Source organism: Platichthys flesus, chromosome 14 (assembly GCF_949316205.1).
Source record: "Platichthys flesus chromosome 14, fPlaFle2.1, whole genome shotgun sequence".
NCBI lineage: Eukaryota > Metazoa > Chordata > Actinopteri > Pleuronectiformes > Pleuronectidae > Platichthys > Platichthys flesus.
The window spans coordinates 15,643,589-15,659,495 of record NC_084958.1 but is presented as its reverse complement, the minus strand read 5'-3'; the positions used below and the strand labels follow the sequence as shown (position 1 = coordinate 15,659,495).

The following is a 15,907-nucleotide window of genomic DNA, read 5'->3' as shown; positions in this document are numbered from 1 at the left end:
AATAAACTAATGTATCAACCATGTCCTATTTTGGGCAGCGTGTGTTCAGTCCACCGTGGCCCGAGTGTTGTCACGGTCCAAACACTCCAGCACCAAGACGAGAAGATTAGTCTCTCATCAGGGAGCATCAGCTGAGAGCATATTAAATGAAACTGGCATATCTGTAATATAGCCGCCAATGATCTGAGAACAGTACACTTTCGTTCGAAAATATATTCCACTCTGAAGTGACCCAGATAGTCAGAACACATCCTACCGAGCCTGAGGCTCAGTAGCTCAGAGTCGAGGCTTTTACCAACCGATTCTCTCACCAAAAAAAACTTTATTCGAAAACTGTATTAAAACTTTTCATGGAGTCTTTTTTCGTCAATGAGAAGCTCAAGCGTTAAGATTCACCCATCAGAAGCTCGGGTGCGGCTAAACAGGCCTCGACACATACAGCAGGATTTGCCTTTCTCTACCTACAATATATAATCAATGGACAGGTAGGGAGTCTGTGGTGTTTTAAAGGCAGATATGCGGTGAGATCAGTGCATTTAGACGACTTGTTCACAGGGAAATCCAATAAGTAATTGGATTGAAATGAAGATAACATCAGACTACCACATGCATGCTCTTGTGATGGCGAGATCGCTCCCTGATACCAGCGCGCTCTGCGATAAGGCAGCGAGCCCGATAAGAGAGGATGAAACGACGCCCCACTGTCAGGCCCCCCCCCCCCCCGTTCCTTCCTGAGGTGAAGAGCACAGTCCCTTCAGAGCCGGCCCTCATGTGCCTCATATCACAACACATCGATAATCCTCGACTGTGCTTGGCGTCCAATTATCTGCGACAACATCTGCACGCCCAGTGGCTGGTCTGCTCCCCCACCGACACAGGAAACATAATCAACAGCACGACTGCGGAGACAAGGTGACGGTGCATTTGGGGGGGGGGGGGGTCACAGGCGATCACAGCAGTGCTGCAGGAACCACGACTATACGCGTATCATCAACTATGTGACTTCTTTGACGACAATGATTAAAACCGCTGCTACAGCACAACTGTGTTTGTTAGAGCAGCAAGTGGACACCGGGGAGATTTCATTCTGAGGCTCTGCCAGCTGAGAGAAAAAAAAAAATCTAGTTTAGAATTGGTCGTATAATGTGGCAGGTGGAGATTTTCCGACCTCGAACACTTCCGGGTCGAGCTTCGACGAGTAAGTGAATTTAATTCTACGTACCGATACAATTAGTTTCATTCAGATAAAAACATTATTATCTTTTCCTGGTCAATCACTTCTTCCTCTCTGCTCCCAAACAGCAGGCTTGCACTGTACTGCCACTTGTAAGAATTGTTTTTAGAGCAGCGAAGAAGAAAGGCTTTCTGGTAGTGTAGCATTAGCCAGAGCTAGCTAAAATGTCAGTAATTTATTAAAATTTCATATGGGAAGGTCCAGATCGTAAACATCATTGTCTTCCAAATGCAAGACTTTTACAGTTATGACAAACTGGATGACAAAATAAGTTCTACGACATTCATTCTCCACATTTCGTTTTTAAAGGGTTTAACCTGCGCCAGGTCATACTACAATCATCACATCCATTCAGGGCTAGAGGCTTACATCACATCAGGAAGGGAAACATGGTATTGGAACATTTCTAAAAATCGGATCATCTGAAGTGGCAGGAGTTTTTCAAATGAATCTAAATACACTGCTGTTGTAGCATTGACTGATTAAATGAGGGTAAATGCACAGGCGTATATCTGCCATTTTAAAAATCATAGATCGATACCGAGGCTAAAGGGTCAAACCAAATCAATCCTGCTTCCTAAATGAGATGAGCTGAATTTTCTACCTCGTCGGACACCGGGGAGATTTCAATCTGATTAGTGAGACTTTTGTTTTCCATCGCTAGATATTTTAGAAAGCTTTATCTATAGTCAAATCTCCACTTCACTCTTATCTGTTAGATATTCATACAACCGCTGGAATCAGGGTATAGTCAGCTAGCCAACATTGATCGCATCAACACACCTATAACCCTGTATTTAGCCTATACTGGAAATATTTGCCTGGATGTCACTATAAGCAAAGCATTTCCCATCACTCGTACTGTATGTGGCCATTTCAATAGATTTGTTTATATAAAAATGTCGACTAGCGGAGCTTTAAATCTCCATAAAAGTGCCGTTGACTAAGCCGTTAAAGTTTTTTAAATCCCTGAGCCACTTCCTGTCAGTTGAATTTACTGCACTGGCTGCTCACGCTTTGTGCGACTTCTACTCTTCCGCTGCTTGAATGCAGGTCGCATTCCACTTTATTTGGGTCTTTAAAAAAAAAAAAATTGGGCTCTTGCTTCCTTCTGAAATGGATGTGACAGCGTGTGCCACAGTTTCGGTGCCGTCACTGTGGCTGAAGCTCGACATCACCTAGAAAACCAGGAACTGGAGGAGACCATCTTACAAAAAGGGATCACGACAGGCGCGACGCAAATCAACATGTTGTACACGGAGTTCTCAAATAATAAAGTATCGCTATGAGGACTCGTGGGCAGGTACGTCAACATGTTTGACACGTGTCGTGGATGGTGCGATCCTGTCACGAGAGGGTCTGTAGTGATCTCAACTACACACGTGTGAAGATTCATGACGGCTACTTGCACAAAATCTCTCCCTGGGGACATATACACACCCAGTGCTTATAACCTACTACAGCAGGTGTCTCCAGGTATTGTATTTCGCCACAATAACAAACACAAACAGACTCACAACACAAAACAAAACAAAAGTCCAGCCTCGTTGTTTTGCGGCTGGTAACGCTGGATGCTCAGATTCCACTCAAAGGCTGCTCCAGTGAGATAATCTGACCCACCAGCCTCGCTGCCATCAAAATGGATTGAACCGAACAATAGTGGAAAAAAGGAATTATTTTGAGATGGCAGCATCGTGCGTACAGAACAAGTGCATCACAAAAGCGATGGAGAGTTGTATTCACTCAGTGCCACTGTGCACTACAACCACTGTAACAGAAACAAAACACAAAGGCCCTTTTGTCACTCGGCACTTGATTGTTGTCCAGCAACACAACAGGATGGAGGGTGTTATCATGGGGCGCACACAAATGCATCCACCGCACAACATCTGGATCAAGCACTCGCTTAAAAACGCAAACATCTGAAGCTAAGAAATAGATTTCATCAGCACTTTGAGAGTCTTATACTTCTTTGCACCAAAAAGGCGACTCATTTTCCACTGCCAGTAGAGGAGCGCGCCTTCCTGGGGATTTTAACCTGACGCGTCATGTTCGATGTCACTAATGCACCGGAAACTGAGGCACTCTCACTTCCCTGTCTTGCCAACTTTGCGTGTTCATGTGGATTTCCATCACTGCTGATCGGAGCCGGAAAACAACATGCGTCTACTGCAGAGTCATTTGACCTGGGAGTGAATGCAGACAAACCCAAGATATTACTGGGGGTTAGACGCAGGTTTAAAACAGCCAAATCCATTAAAAACGGGTTGGACTCCTTTCCCATTGCCAGTAGAGGTGTTTACCTTTACGTTTCTTTTCCCCCGATCTGTCAAATGCACCAAAAACTGAGGCGATCTCTCCCCCCGCTGTCAGGTCATATTAGGGAGTTCGAAGGGGTGGTACGTTTCCATCAGTGCCATTCAGAGCTGATAAAAACCCATGTCTACTGCAGAGTCATTTGACCTGGGAGTGAATGCTGATTCTATCCATTCACATTGCAGACAAAAGCCAGATATTATTGAGTGTTAGTGTGTTCTTTGACCAGTTGAAAAGAGTCTTTAGGGATAAAACTAGAGTTAAATATCACAGTCAAAGTCAAGCTGAGGTGGAGTCAACCAAAATGTCTAATACATGTTTTGTGCCTATGCTAAGTGATGGAGTCAACAAGAAATCCCATTAGTCGCTGTGATCACATAAGGGACTGACAAGATCAGCGGTGAGAGAGCGGTCCCAGCAAACATGATCAAATCAGACAAGAGACTGATTCATTCATCTCATTCACGCCAGGAAAATGCTTATCTAATAACGTGATCAAATCTGAACATCCTGTCCTGTTCGGAACCACAGTCGGATCTCTGTGCGCGACCGATCGTCCTCCTGCGAAAAAAGCAAGACTCCTGCGTCCAGAGGAGAAGCCGCCGGACAGAGTCCCTCCCTCCTGACCACCAGGCGGACAGCAGGCATCCAAGACCTGTCTGTCAGCCGTGGAACATAAATACAGCCACATCTGAGGAGAGCCACGTCCCTGACAGCGCTGCAGGATAAAAAGAACTCTAAAGAGACCTCAAAACCCCCGACGCTGCACTTTTGCTGAATCAATTTGCTGCATTTTCAATCACCCTGGAGACGAAGCGCTTAATACATCATCCTTTTGACCAAAGGATACGCATTGGCTTCCTTTCGGGGTATATACTGTACTTGCAATGCTTAATTGTTACGCGGGTTCACATCTGCATTGTAAAAAAAAAAAGGGGGGGAAAGAGAAGCTACGTACCGGCAGAGGTCTGCTTGAACTTCTCACTCTTCTTCTTCCTCCACTTCCACGGCTTCAGGAGACGTCCCAGAGTGGCGAACTTGCTGCGGCGGCGGATGGGCGGAGTGTGGCTGCCGGAGAGCGTGGACTCGGAGCGCATGGCGGCCAGCCTCTCGACTTCCTCAGCTGTAAGGGGGGGGGGAAACACAATCTTGTTTAGGTGAAGACGCAGAGGTGGTGATATTCTGGTAACGGTGCAGGAGAGCTCGCGGGGGGGGGGGGGGGGGGGCACAGCACACGGTTTCTGCTTACAACAGATTCCAAGCAGCAAGAGTCTGTGCCAAGTGGCCTCTTGAAAGCCCGAGTAAACAAACCCGCATATCAGAGAGCAGCGTTACGCTCCGAGAACATCAGCTTGCCAAAACACACTGAACCGACTAATAAACAGCTCATTAGAAAGGGGGGAACTTTCAACTGTTCATCAAATATTGACAAGGCCCAGCGATTTGGACTTTTACAAACCACTGGGCCTCAACAGCAACACAGATATCAAGCATTTTGCTCGATAAACAATTACAGGAAAGTCTGAATACAAAGATGCTGCGGTCCTCCTCGGTAACAAATTGTGCCCATGTGATCATAAAACCATATCTGGTGATCACAGATATTTCTGACTCGCACTCAGCTGATTTTAAAACAGCCTTAAACCACTTTGGGAACAAAGCCAGTAGCAAACAGACTCCCGGGGGTCTTACAAGAGCAAAACCAGTGTTTTCGATTTCTGACCGGATGTTATCTACTGTACTTTCTGGGCGACCACTGGTTTGCCTTCATATACATGCTGAATAGAAAATAGAGACCTCAGAGATGAGTAATTCATTTTTCTCCCCCCCCCCCCCCTCTGTTTGTTTGTAAGGAAGATTACACAAATGCTACTGGAAGGATCACGGTCATACAGATTGCAAGAGAGGGTGTTTTTCGAAACAAAAATCGAAAAGGTTTAGGGGACTGATATATAGAAGTGTGAGTAATATGGTGCAGATCCAAATAGATATGCTGTGAATTAAATATGAATTTTCAAATCAATGTGCACATGCAAACACAACATAGCAACAACATTAGGTTTCCATAGCCAGATGTAAAGAAATGAGCGAATGTTAAGCTACTGGTCCGGTCGAGGCAGATGGACGCCCACATCGAGTCTGGTTCTGCTTGAGGTTTCTTCCGATTTCTCTCTCTCCACAGTGCCTGCTCGTTGTGGGAACTGTTGGGATTCTCTAATTTATAAGGACCAGACCTTACTATGTGAAATGCCTTGAGAAAATATATATTATGATTTGGCACTATACAAATCAAATTCAATATTGACAAAAAGAGCAGGCAAGTATTATTACAAAAGGGAGAGGCTAATTCAGTCAGCTCCTAAGCTTTTCATCAATGAATAAAAACCAATGTCTAAAGGGGATAAAATCATTCATAAATCAAACAAAAAAAAGATAAACAGATGAAGTATAGGAAAAATAAAAGCAAAACAAAATCTAGAAAGAGGTTTTTTATGGCAACACTGTCGTGCTCCAGTTCATCTGAAATGACCTCTAGCACAGCATCTTGCCTCTGTTGTTAGAGTGTCACCATGTTGCATTAGATCATCACCCTCGACATGTCAGGGAGATGCGCTCGCCGATGTTTTTAAATAATCACATTACAACCAAGATGTTTGCCAATAAACATGAATCACATTACGGGCCAGTCCCCTCCCCAGGGCCTCGGGACAGCGAGATAAATCATGTGACTGAGATGCAGTGGAAATCAGTTCCACGGACCATTACTTGCAGCTCTGGCGCCTCAGAGCCAAACCATCTTAGCGGTCCATGTCACCAGTCCACACTATAAATACCTCCACACGGTTGCTGCCGATTGAAGCCAGTCCAGATTTATATTAGTTCAAATCAGAGTGAAGTGACACCCAACAGCCGAGCAACAGCTCCTAACACTGATGACAGGGAGAACGATTTTATTTTAGAAATTACAATAAAAGAAAGTGAACACCTTTCATCAAACTGTTATTTGTATGATATAAATCCTGTAAACATCACTGTATTGGCAAAAGAAGCGTGCATTCCCCCCCTCATTTGGACTTAACCATTTCCAGGCAGTGAGCCCCAAACCAGCACATCTACAATTTGAGTCCATTATATTTTGAGCCCGACCGGTTTATCGATTGGTAAATAAAAATCTGCTGATACAAGCCTTTCACAGACATACTGGTATCTGCACTTATCATTGCCAATATGGAACTTTTATTTGCCAGAATAAAAAATGCTGAAAGATTAAGATCTAAGCTTAGATAAATCTAAACTCTATATATTTGGTAGTCTGTGTTTTATTTTTCTTTATATTTCTTTATAATGGTTTATAGTTAATCTGAAATATCAGGCCTCAATTACATTTCTTTGTGGTAAAAGTTTGATAATGACATCTTAGGAATGTTTGGCAATTTTATGAAACAGCCTATACATCAGTCGATGTATCGGTTTTAGAAAATGTTTATTCCCGATTATCAGTGATGGCATCAGCCTCTAAAAATATATATATATATATGACGGGCTCCAACTATAATTTAACACAATCTTGGCAAAATCTTGTCAGAAATCAATTTTCAGAGTTGAAGTAAAACAGCTTCCAGGTAATGAAGTAGTAATCAGTTCTTAATGATTTCCACGACACTGTCCAGCCTTTCTATGCCATCTGCTGCACACCACCTACATCCCTCACCAGTGTAGCACAGCCAACCGTGGCTGCTTTTAATTAAAAACACTTGTTTGCACACCAAGATGGCTGAGTGATGATGTAATGACACCTTACTGGAAAATGGCTTTGTGCAACCAGCCTGCAGAGTCTCAAGCCTTTTTTTAAATAGACCAGGACTCATACAATCCCCTCATCTGCATGTTCTGTGTGATGCAAAGCGAGGAGCAGCACGAGCCCAGCCCCGAGACAAGTTCGGATCCGGTCTCCACAGCGGGGACGATGCCCAAGCTCTGCTTTTTTGGGGCCTTAACGCTACAATGAGGGACACTGCAGAGACATGTCGAGCAGCTCCTACAGGATGTGAACACACACAAAGCACATGCGGTGATGGAGCCCGGAGGCACGACCATGGCTGGATAATGGAGCAGCCTCTCCTGGAAAGCAGCATCTACCGCAGGGCTGCAAAATGCATGGGCCACAACCAGCACAAGGCTCCAGCTCCACTCACCGTCCTGCGTGTCGTTCCCACGGCTGCAGTTGCTGCAGATGTGCTTGATCTCTTTCCCGATGTGACAGTGGATGGTGAAGGGCATGTTGTTGTTGTGGTGCGGGTAGTGGCCGTGCCCCTTCCTCCCGCTGCCGCCGCCACCGCCGCCGCTGAGCGACATGATCTTCCCCAGGCTGAACGGCTTCTTCTTGGGCTTCTCCACCGCCACGGGGGCGCTCTGCCGGCAGCCCGTGGAGAACCAGGTGCCGTGCATGATGGTGGGCGCGGGGTCCACCGTCGGGTAATTGGCGGTCTTGAACATCGCGGGAGCCTCGGCGCACACACGCACAGGAGTGGCTTTTCAAAATCAAAAGGGCCCCGTCAATCGAGCCCTGACTAAGCCTGACCCGCAGCAGCCGCGTCCATTGACCCCGAAATACCAGTGCCTTCCCTCCGGCTGCGTCCCTGCACCTTAACCTGAGATCCCTATCGTTTGTGTGCGCAACGCCAAATCCACCGCTGCTGCTGCTCGGAGGAGGAGAGCTAGAGCCCTGCGAGCGGATCCGAGGGAGCTAATATTAAGAGCGAGGCAGGGTGAGTGGTGAATGGCAGCGTCCACCTCTCCTCTCCTCTCCTCTTCCTCCCGGAGCTGCACACTGCAGTCGGTTGTAGCTGATCCACGATTAGTGGGGCTGAGCAGTGCGCGCCTGTGATTGGCTACGCGCTGCGCTCCTCTCATAGGCCGGTGTGGAGGAAAGGCAGGGAAAGTTGCTCATCTAATAAAGAATCTTAAATTCAATTTTTGTATTTTTGGTTTGGCAAGTTATATTATTTCAGAGATGCTCTCTGTACTGCTGCACCAACAACAATGCAACACAACCACACACACACCACTGGTTCATTTCAATATAAGCACATGTGCTTTCGTAGGGATCAACATATTTGATTGGGCTGAATAGTATGTTTTATTGGAAAAGTGCTTGTAAATCAATTCAAGAAAAAAAAAATATGTAAAAGATATGACGAGGGAAATAAATAAATATGGCCAATAACATGTCCAACATCCATGAAGCTTCCGGATTCAGTGAGGTGCACGTTTAAGTCATTGCTTGTTTACTTTAGCTCTTTAGCTTTGAACAAAACCACAGGTGAGTGAATATATTTGGAAAATTGTTCCCTGTTTCCTAGCACATTGTAAACTTCTAAAAAGCTCAGAGTTAAACATTCTCAGCAAATTTGACTACTTTTTATAGGTTACTGAGAGGACAGGGACACTTCAGGGGCCAATCAGATTTTAAGCAGGGCCGATGCCCGCCCTGGACCCCGCTCTTGGACCCGCCCTGTTAATAAGATGGGCTGTCCACCACCACCATAAAATGCAATAGGACATCTGAGGGGAAGAAATAGTCAATTTGCCAATTGTATGTAAGTGTGTGAGATAACTGATACTGATTCCGATAAACTGGTTTGATCATCCAGACTTTAGCAAAGTGTAAAAAGAAGGGGGCGGGAGTTAAACAGGGGCCCTCAGAAACTTCACATTTAGAGATTAGAAAGATTCCGTCTCAGATGATTTAAGCTGCTTTATTAAATGAAAAGATTTATAGTAAAACTTAAAATGTTCGAATGCAGCTGCTTCAGGTTGTTTGTTTCATTTACTCAACATGTAAATGCTGCATACTGCACTATTTAAAGCTCTAAAAGCAGACTTTAGAAAGAAGTTGAGATGGGTAAATACTTTCAATAGCTTATTTTCTATCTAGAACAAGCCGTAGAGTCGTTTGGTTGTGGACACATGCAACCCTCAAATGACACCACTGAACAGCAAACAAAGGGCATGTCCTTATCATGCATCCGCACACTCACCAACGGAGAGAGGGGGCGAATTGAAAAATCGGGACAACAAAGATGCAAGGAAAAATTACAACATCTATCTAATTGTGGGCATAATAACAGACTAGAGCGAGAGAATTAAAATCAAAGAACAAACGCACAGCGACGGGACTCTGTAATCAGTGATCAGACAGCTCAGTACTTCAAATGAGAGAGAAAGAGAGACAGAGCTCAGCCTAAAGTAACAGAGAGGCATTACAAATTCCTTCTGTACATCCCGAAGTCCAAACAGCCACTCACAGTGGATCTGAATGAAGTTACTGTGCACATTTTCAGAGGGTATTTGATAACATTAATGACCGGTTAATGAGGCATTAATCGTTGGAGAAGATAACCAACCCCGTGGCGTCGCCAATCACGTTTTCCTGCAGAGCCGTGAGTGGTTGCGGGTCTGTGGTGAGTGTCTTTGATGTTCCGTCAATGTGCTGCAGCTTATTCCAGTGACATCAAAGCCCTCTCCGAGATGAGGGACGGAGGCACTTGATTTACTGCCACCGCGGTGCAATGCAGCAGTTGCCCTCAGTTGGCTCTTTGTGGTGCAAAGTTTCTCTCACTTGCATCGACCTGTGTGTAGAAATGTTTCGACAATAGAGGCTATGTTTTACAGTTTGTGTTTGAAACAAAGATTCAGAGGTTGAAGACCGAAAAGGTTTAAACGTGCATGAGGGAGGTAGCACTACAGCAAAGTGTGAGTGAGAGAGAGAGAGAGAGCAGGAGAGAAAGGGAATGAGGGCGAGTGACAGAGACCTTAAGTGGCCCTCAAATGGGGGTCAGCAAACACCCAACAAACTGTGGCACACCTCCGGGGGGTCCGTGAAAAGATTATTTTCAGTATTTGGGATTTTTTTTGTGTTGACATCGTGAAAATATTTTGAACACATGTTTTGTATCATTCAAAGACATTTGATTCTAAAACTAAGATGAAACATTGTGAATACATGAGGAGGTCGTTACACTATATTCTATCTTGCATGGGGTCCTTATTGGCTGTGAGTCTTGCTGCACCACTGAACAAGCAAGGACAGTGATGACCTTTCTTTCCTTGTTTACTCTTATCTATTCATATTATTCTGCTTATAAACCTTGGATTATCTTTATATGGGCTTGAATCAAATTCATCTCAACAAGGCTCAACAATTGTTTGAATGTTTCTGAGGTACGTTGACATGTACGGATGGATGTTCTGAAAAGCATCAATGCAAGTCCATTCGCACTTCAGCCTAAATTTCCTATTAGATAACCCTTTACAGAAAAAAATCAAACGATTAAAGCAACAAGACCGGTGTGTTTGTTGACTGTGAGCAGAGAGGGTCACATGTGGCAATGTGGTTATGTAACTGCTGTGTCAGGCACTGATCTGCGCTACAGGTTGGTGTAAGGGTTAAAGGAGAAAACAATGAACAAAACAATGACAATAATAATAATAACTAAAGCGATTTAGTATTTAATACTCAATAAAGTGTGAAGAACTGATCAAGGCTATAGCTTCCACTTCAGGTACTTGAGCATGCCTTCTTAAATAAGTGTGTGAACACTCTTTTTTTCTATAACTGGACAATATAAAATATTTATTTGACTCAACTAGAGATAGTCTACAGAAATTCAGTCAAACATATGTGGTGTTTCTGGCAACTTTGACATCACCATTAAAAATAAACGTGGGGGGGGGGGGTAAACAGTTGCATGATCTTATTACGAGTCGGGCAAGCTTCAGGGGGTTAAACATAGTAGTGGATTAGTGATATGAACAAAAATCAACATGTAGTCAAGTAGCTTTCACCCATGTTGTGACCACAGAGCTAATCGACTTTGTGTGTGTGTGTGTGTGTGTGTGTGTGTGTGTGTGTGTGTGTGTGTGTGTGTGTGTGTGTGTGTATAGATTGTGCGGTTAATGTCAGTCCCTTCCTATAGAGACTTTCTGTGTGAATCTCAGCACTGGTCTTCAAAATCCAAGTGAAAACTTCTGTGGCTGACAACATATACCTGACACTCGTCTCAAACTGTCTCAATAAAGTGAAACTGATGGAGTCGCCTGACTCAAAGCTGCCTGGAAGCTTCCACTGATCCTCTGTGACTCACATCTGATGGACACGCTCTCACACTGCGTTGTTGCCATGACGCTTCGTTAAATGCACCACTAACAAGCAGGAAGGAGCTCTTTGTGTTCTGCTGGTCTTAAAAGAACAGACTTTTTTTTTTACCTGAAAGAGAGTCTAGATTGTTTCGTGAGGTTCTGGTTCGAACTGGTTTCCTCGGATGTGGAGCAGGTTTTAGGCTAAACAATCGTACAACTTCCGACTGAGCAGCCTGTCAGTACAAATCTGCTGTTCCTGTTCTCCTTGTGTCTCTCTGTCTCTTCCCATCTGTCATCCTCCCTCTGCATTATTATCTCTCCTACTCCCTCACAGCGCAGACACACACAGCACTATCTGAAATGAATGTTACTCTATCAGTGCCGTGCTTTTTCTTTCCCATTTTTTCGGATTTGCTGTAGGGAAATGTGAATCCTAAAATTATAATCTTTAAGGAGAAATATTCCTCACTGTGCAGTTACTGGCGTCACCTTCAGCTGCGAGCTCAATCTTCCTCCTGACAGGCAGCGGAGTAATGTGACATGATTATGTAAAGTCAACACTTCAGAAGTGGGGAGGGGATAGACTGACAAATGCCAAGGGAAAGTGAGGCCCGAAAAAATTTACCCACTTGTTTGTGTCGACAACTTTCCCTCATTGCATTAAGAGTCACTGTGAATATTATTCTGCTCAGCAGCCAACAGCAATGTTTGTTTAATACTGTCAAAGACGGTTAGATACTGAGGTGATGCTAGAAGATGCCAGAGACAACAATCCCAGAGAGCTGTAAACACACAACTGCTTGCTTTTCTTTCCTCGCTGTCACAGTTCATACCTTCCTTCCTGTCTCTTCCCCTTCTTTTCTTGTCTGTCTCATCCAGAGTCACTGTATTGTCTGCATATTTTTTTAACATATTTACAGGTATTAACGCAATGTTTCAGGGGCTATTCGCATTTATATTGAGGGTTATGTATCCATTAATCCATCTTTTTATCTAATACTCCCCATCCCTCTCTTAGGATGGCATGGAGTTGGAATCAAACCCAGATGACACTGGGCAACAGGTGGGGTCTACAACCTGAACATTTCACCAAGGAACAGTTGATTGAATAAAGAGTTATTCAAGCAGAGTTTTCTTTCTCTATTAATAGGTGAATACAATCCCAGTGTGTACTGACGAGTTTTATAACTGCTGTTATGTTGTTTAAGGTTTTGAAAGGTGTTATATAAATAACATTTTACTTATTTACATACTTCTATTTGAATAAAAACCAAGACAAAACATTTTAATGGACATTGTTGTCCAACACATTGGACAATCTCTTATTAATCCTATGATATGTTACCCCAATTGATGTTACCTTGACAAAAGACTAAATTCTAAAATTTGATTTGTGTGAAAAACTAAAAAAAGACATTAAATATACCCACATACCACAATGTGATGTCACAATAATTTTGTTTGAACTATTGGAATTATAAGCTAAGAATAAAAATGCATTGTATCATGTGCAGCTTTTCCATTTTGCACTGTATAAATGGTATAAATGCTGTGGTTATTGTGGTGCAGACTGGAAGAGCGTTTACTGCAGGGCTGTTTCTCACATGCGATATTCGTTACAATGCTGCCACCTAGTGGATTTACCACTGTAGTAATATTTGTTATCTATGTTGGATTTTTAGATTTCTGGATATAGAATTTTGTTACACATATATCAAGTATTTAAAACATATTCTTCTTGTTGTTGTTTTCATTCATTTGTTCCTAATTTATTCAACTTGATTTTCTTGATATATGATTTATCAGCGACCACCATTGACCAACTTATCTCCTGTGTCTCTTTTAATAAAGTTAGTTGGGTAACTAAAACGGGACGTGGGCTCGGTGTTGGTCTCCTCTCTTCGTAGCTGTTAGTCAACATGTGGCAGCTGGTGCAGCAGGGAGCGGGCAGGTACTACGGTCCGCAGGGGAAACCCTGGATCTGCTGAATGAGTGACCGCAGTTTGTAGTGATGCTGCTGGTTACTAACACCTTTTCTCCCAGTGTGCTTCTCTACTGGTGCAATCCAACCAGCGCACTTTCTAACTCCACTAAATATATTGTATATGACAATTTTCACCAACAGTCCCCTCATGAAACCACATTTAAAGGGACTGTCAATCAATCAAAAGTTATTTGTTTAGCCCGTATTTACCATCACAATTTACCAAAACTACAGATAAAACATATTACAGTGGAAAAACACAGAGAGAGACACTTGAATAGATGTCGTGTGTAGGCGAACACATCAACACATTTTAAAAACCTAATTATAATTCAGATCGGCAACAAAATGCACAAACTCAGTCCCCTAAACATGCCTGATTCTTACATGAATTATCTGGAAAACCAGTAAGTCAGCAAGTAAATAAATCCTGGATTCACCTCCTGATCCAGATCCACACCAACATTTCAGGGATTCATTCTTCCCGGACCCAAACCACGTCCTCCCACAAAGTTGTGTGATGATCTATCAAGTAGAATTTGTGTAATCCAGCTAACTGACAGACTCAAATCTGTTGTTATGCCTGATTGGCAGTGGTGAAATCCCCCCAAATTGCACCAGTGACTAGAATGGCCCGAGGTGTAAGAGGCCCTTCAAATTCAATCAAGTTGCACAAAAGTCTATCTGGTATGCTCTGACTCCTCATCTGCCCGTACTTTCAACTATCGTACAACGTGCTATTTATGGTTGTCACACAAATGGCCTGTTCCCCCCACGACCAGAGAGCGTATATAACAAGGACCACACCCCCCCATGTGACAAAAATAAAGAATTCACTAACTGTGTGTCCCTTGATCTGCCAACAGGTGGTGCTAGAGTGCTGCCGCGGGGAGGATTTCAGCAGCCCACAGGCCATCTAGCTCCATCTGAGCAGAATGAACACCCACATCACCAACCAGGAAAAAGGAGTGGGTGCTCTTCTCGAGTCTCCACTAAATTCTTCTTTGTGTTATTTGAATTTACTCATGTGCCTTTATTGTTTTTACAGGCTTCCTGGACTGAGGTAAAGAATCAATGAAAAACACCCTGAAGCTTGTTCACAGACTAGTGGTTGATCAATGCCAGAGGGACATATTTTATCAGGTGAGACAGTGGGTTTTTGAGTTTTTAAGTTAAATAATAGGCTTGAATTCCAACTTCTGGGAATTTATTTTTTGTTTCTTTTGTATTTGTTCTTTAGAAAATCTTTCCAACTGCGTTTGGCCCCAAATATGACTATCAAATGAGAAAATTCCTCTTCAATCTTCAGAAGCTGCTGCCTGTTCAAGTGGGTTTCAGACGCACAGCAATTTCTGGACAGATACATTGAAAATAATTCTAAAGATAACAACTTGAAACAACCTGAGCCCCTGATTACACTAATTCAGTATCAAACATCTCAGGCTTGAAGTTCTACAAGGTAGTAGTTTAAGGGACTTCTGTTTTCAATAAATATTTTAAATTTCCAGCTACTAACACAGATTCCCTTATGTTTTCTAGCTCTGTCTTCCTCTGGTGACGGCCGCATCCTTTCCAGCCTGTCTTACCACCTACCGAAGGTTGAAAATGGACGAAGGAGACAAGTTTGTCAAATCTGTGTGTATCGGGGAGGTCCGGCACAAGGACAACTCCCTTGGGAGTGAGTCGTCACTCCCAGCGTGGACAACAGCATGCAGATGATGCGACTGAATACCAAGGAGCCTCTGTCGAAGTTTTACTCAAACCTTTTGATGAAGGTGAGTGTGCAGATGACAACGTGGACAAAACATGGTTACAACACTTAAAAAAGACACAGGATGTCCTCAAAACCAACCTCGTGTCTCAACAAACTTAAGAAGCAAATGGTTACTGAGTCTGGATAGATGAACAGACCAGCTCGGACAGACACTGACAGCCAAAGTAGATTTGTTACACAGATGAATTTTCATCCTCAACCTAAGGTCTCAGCACAGAGTCTTCCAAACGTCCACAATCTTGTTTGTCGCTCCTGTGGCAAGGTTTTCACTTAACCAAAGAATTTTGAGGAACACCACAGGATTTGTGTGGCCAGTAGTAAACAACAGCTATAGACAAACCCACAGAGTTTTACAAGCTCGGCTCATAAATCAAACCCTGTTGATTAGACTTAAGTGGCTTTGCTTATTAGTGAAAGTGACACTGAGCATTCAGATGTCGCACCCCAGGACTCGGTG

The 15,907-nt window shown here is 43.6% G+C and overlaps 1 protein-coding gene across 5 annotated transcripts in view; it reads right to left on the bottom strand.

The window, feature by feature from the left end:
- Window positions 1–15,907, bottom strand: part of LOC133968471 (phosphatase and actin regulator 1-like) — a 44,988-nt gene that overhangs the window by 18,549 nt on the left and 10,532 nt on the right. The window contains exons 1-2 of one of the 5 annotated variants that reach the window (XM_062404544.1): window positions 7,747–8,458; window positions 4,509–4,673 (exon numbers count right to left, since the gene is read on the bottom strand). In XM_062404544.1, the coding sequence (XP_062260528.1) occupies window positions 4,509–4,673; window positions 7,747–8,047 (466 nt within the window). In that variant the 5' untranslated portion in view covers window positions 8,048–8,458. Of the gene's footprint in view, window positions 1–4,508; window positions 4,674–7,746; window positions 8,459–15,907 lie in introns of those variants that run through there. The other 4 variants (XM_062404545.1, XM_062404546.1, XM_062404547.1 and 1 more) reach the window with 4 other exon arrangements.